The following is a 2,115-nucleotide window of genomic DNA, read 5'->3' as shown; positions in this document are numbered from 1 at the left end:
ATAGCACGAGAATTCTGGATCAATCTGAAAAATCTCTATCCCATCCACACACTACTCCTTTCCCCTGCCGAGTGAGTCACACCTACCCCGAAAGGGAAATGGATTAATGGTGTAATAATAATAATAATAATAATAATAATAATAATATCTGAAATCTTGGTAAATTAATTGAAAAATCATGGAAATTTTTGTTCAATGTTTGAAATATATCTGAAAACCTTGTGAAGTAGTAGAAGTCTTTGTGAAATCTTTGAAATCTATCTGAAATCTTAGCGAAACATTTTTAATATGTGTGAAATATTTGGGAATTATGAAAAGTTTTGAGAAATCATTGCGAAATATTTTATATCCTTGTGAAATTTTCGGGAAATCATTGAAATCTTTGTAAAATCCTTGCTAATTCTTTAAAAATCTTTGTGAAAACTTTTTAATCTTTGGGAAATCATTAGAATTTTTGAGAAAACATTGTGAACTCCCTGAAAATCTTTGCGAAATATTTCAAATATCTGTGAAATCATTCAAATATTTGTTCGATCCTTGAAATATATCTGAAATCTTTGTGAAATAATAGAAGTGTTTGTGAAATCTTTGAAATCTCTCTGAAATCTTTGCAAAATATTTTTAATCATTGGGAATCACCATTTTTAATCATCTTTGGGAATCATGGAAATCTTTGTAAAATCTTTGCAAATACTTTTGATTCTTGTGAAATCGTCGGGAAATCGTTTAAATCTTTGAGAAATTTTGGTTAAATCTTTGCAAATTCTCTAAAAATATTTGCTAAAATTTTGAAATATTTTGGAAATCCTTAGAATCTTTGAAAAATTATTGTAAGTTCTTTTAAAATATTTGCGAAATATTTAAAATCTTTATGAATTCATTAAAATTTTTGTTCAATCTTTGATCCATATCTGAAATCTTTGTGAAATAATGGAAGTTTTTGTGAAATCTTCCAAATTTATCCCACATTTTTGCGAAATATTTGAAATATTTGTCAAATCATTGAATTTTTTGTTCAATATCTTTAATATATATCCGAATTCTTTGTGAAATAATAGAAGTCTTTGTAAAATGTTTGGTAAATATATTTAATCATTGTGAAATCTTTGAAATCCTGGGGAAATATTTTTAAGATCTTTGCGAATTCTCTAAAAATCTTTGCGAAATATTTGAAATCTTTGTGAAATCTTTATGAAAGCTTTGAAAAATTATTGCAAAATTTGTCAAATCTTTCTGAAATCTTTTGAACCTTTTGAAAGTATAATATTATTATACTATGTCCAATTTGTACCATTTAATATTATAAATCTATCTCTAGAAAAAATGGCTCCGTCCCTTCTGCTCGCCACTGTTTTTCAGGAATAATAACGTAAGTGAATCTATTAAAAACTTCAAGTCTGAATTTAAAATTGATCACATGTTAATACTACTTTGCTCTTCACTGTCTCTCCTTTCTCTTCCTAATGTCTCTTTCTAATTGCACCTGCTACTGCTTACTCCATGATTCGCAATATAGCTCGAGGAACACTGTACTGCTTGCAGTGAATCAAGTAGTAACTTTTAGTTAATCCTTTTACCTTTAGATGCCTTGGAGAGTACATGTAAACTAACAGAAACCGCACCAGCACTATTACCAAATATGGTAATGCGATTTGGATCTCCTCCAAATGCTTGAATATTTCTTCGAACCCACTTTAATGCAAGATTTTGATCTTTTAATCCAAAATTTCCAGGTGCCACTGAGTCCCCTGTAGTGAGGAACCCAATGAGCCCTACGCGATAATTCATAGATACAAAGACTATGTCCTTGTCTAGAAGGAATCTTGAACCATCATTAGCTTTTCCAAAAAAGAATCCTCCTCCATGGATCCATACCATGACTGGTAACAAACGATTATTGAAGGTATTTTGAGTCTGAATTAAAAAAGGAAAGTGATTGAATAAAAGTGTTATTTGAGAAGCCCGTGTGGAAATGGCTCAGCTTGGCCTTTTCTGATTAGCGGCCCTCTAAAACGGCTTACTGTGGAATCACCTAGCTGGGCCCCGCTGGGGTATACATATTTGCCCCTTCATTTTGTCGACAAAAATTCCAAGTTCGATCTCCAAGTTAAAAAA

General features: G+C 30.7%; 1 protein-coding gene across 1 annotated transcript in view; it reads right to left on the bottom strand.

The window, feature by feature from the left end:
* The window catches only part of LOC117176460 (esterase FE4-like), an 11,230-nt gene that overhangs the window by 6,354 nt on the left and 2,761 nt on the right, over nt 1-2,115 (bottom strand). Inside the window, exon 3 of the mRNA XM_033366702.1 lies at nt 1,578-1,892. Coding sequence (XP_033222593.1) covers nt 1,578-1,892 — 315 coding nt within the window. The remainder of the gene's footprint in view (nt 1-1,577; nt 1,893-2,115) is intronic.

This window comes from Belonocnema kinseyi, chromosome 7, assembly GCF_010883055.1.
Source record: "Belonocnema kinseyi isolate 2016_QV_RU_SX_M_011 chromosome 7, B_treatae_v1, whole genome shotgun sequence".
NCBI lineage: Eukaryota > Metazoa > Arthropoda > Insecta > Hymenoptera > Cynipidae > Belonocnema > Belonocnema kinseyi.
The sequence above is the reverse complement of the archived record's forward strand: the minus strand, read 5'-3'. Positions and strand labels throughout refer to the sequence as shown.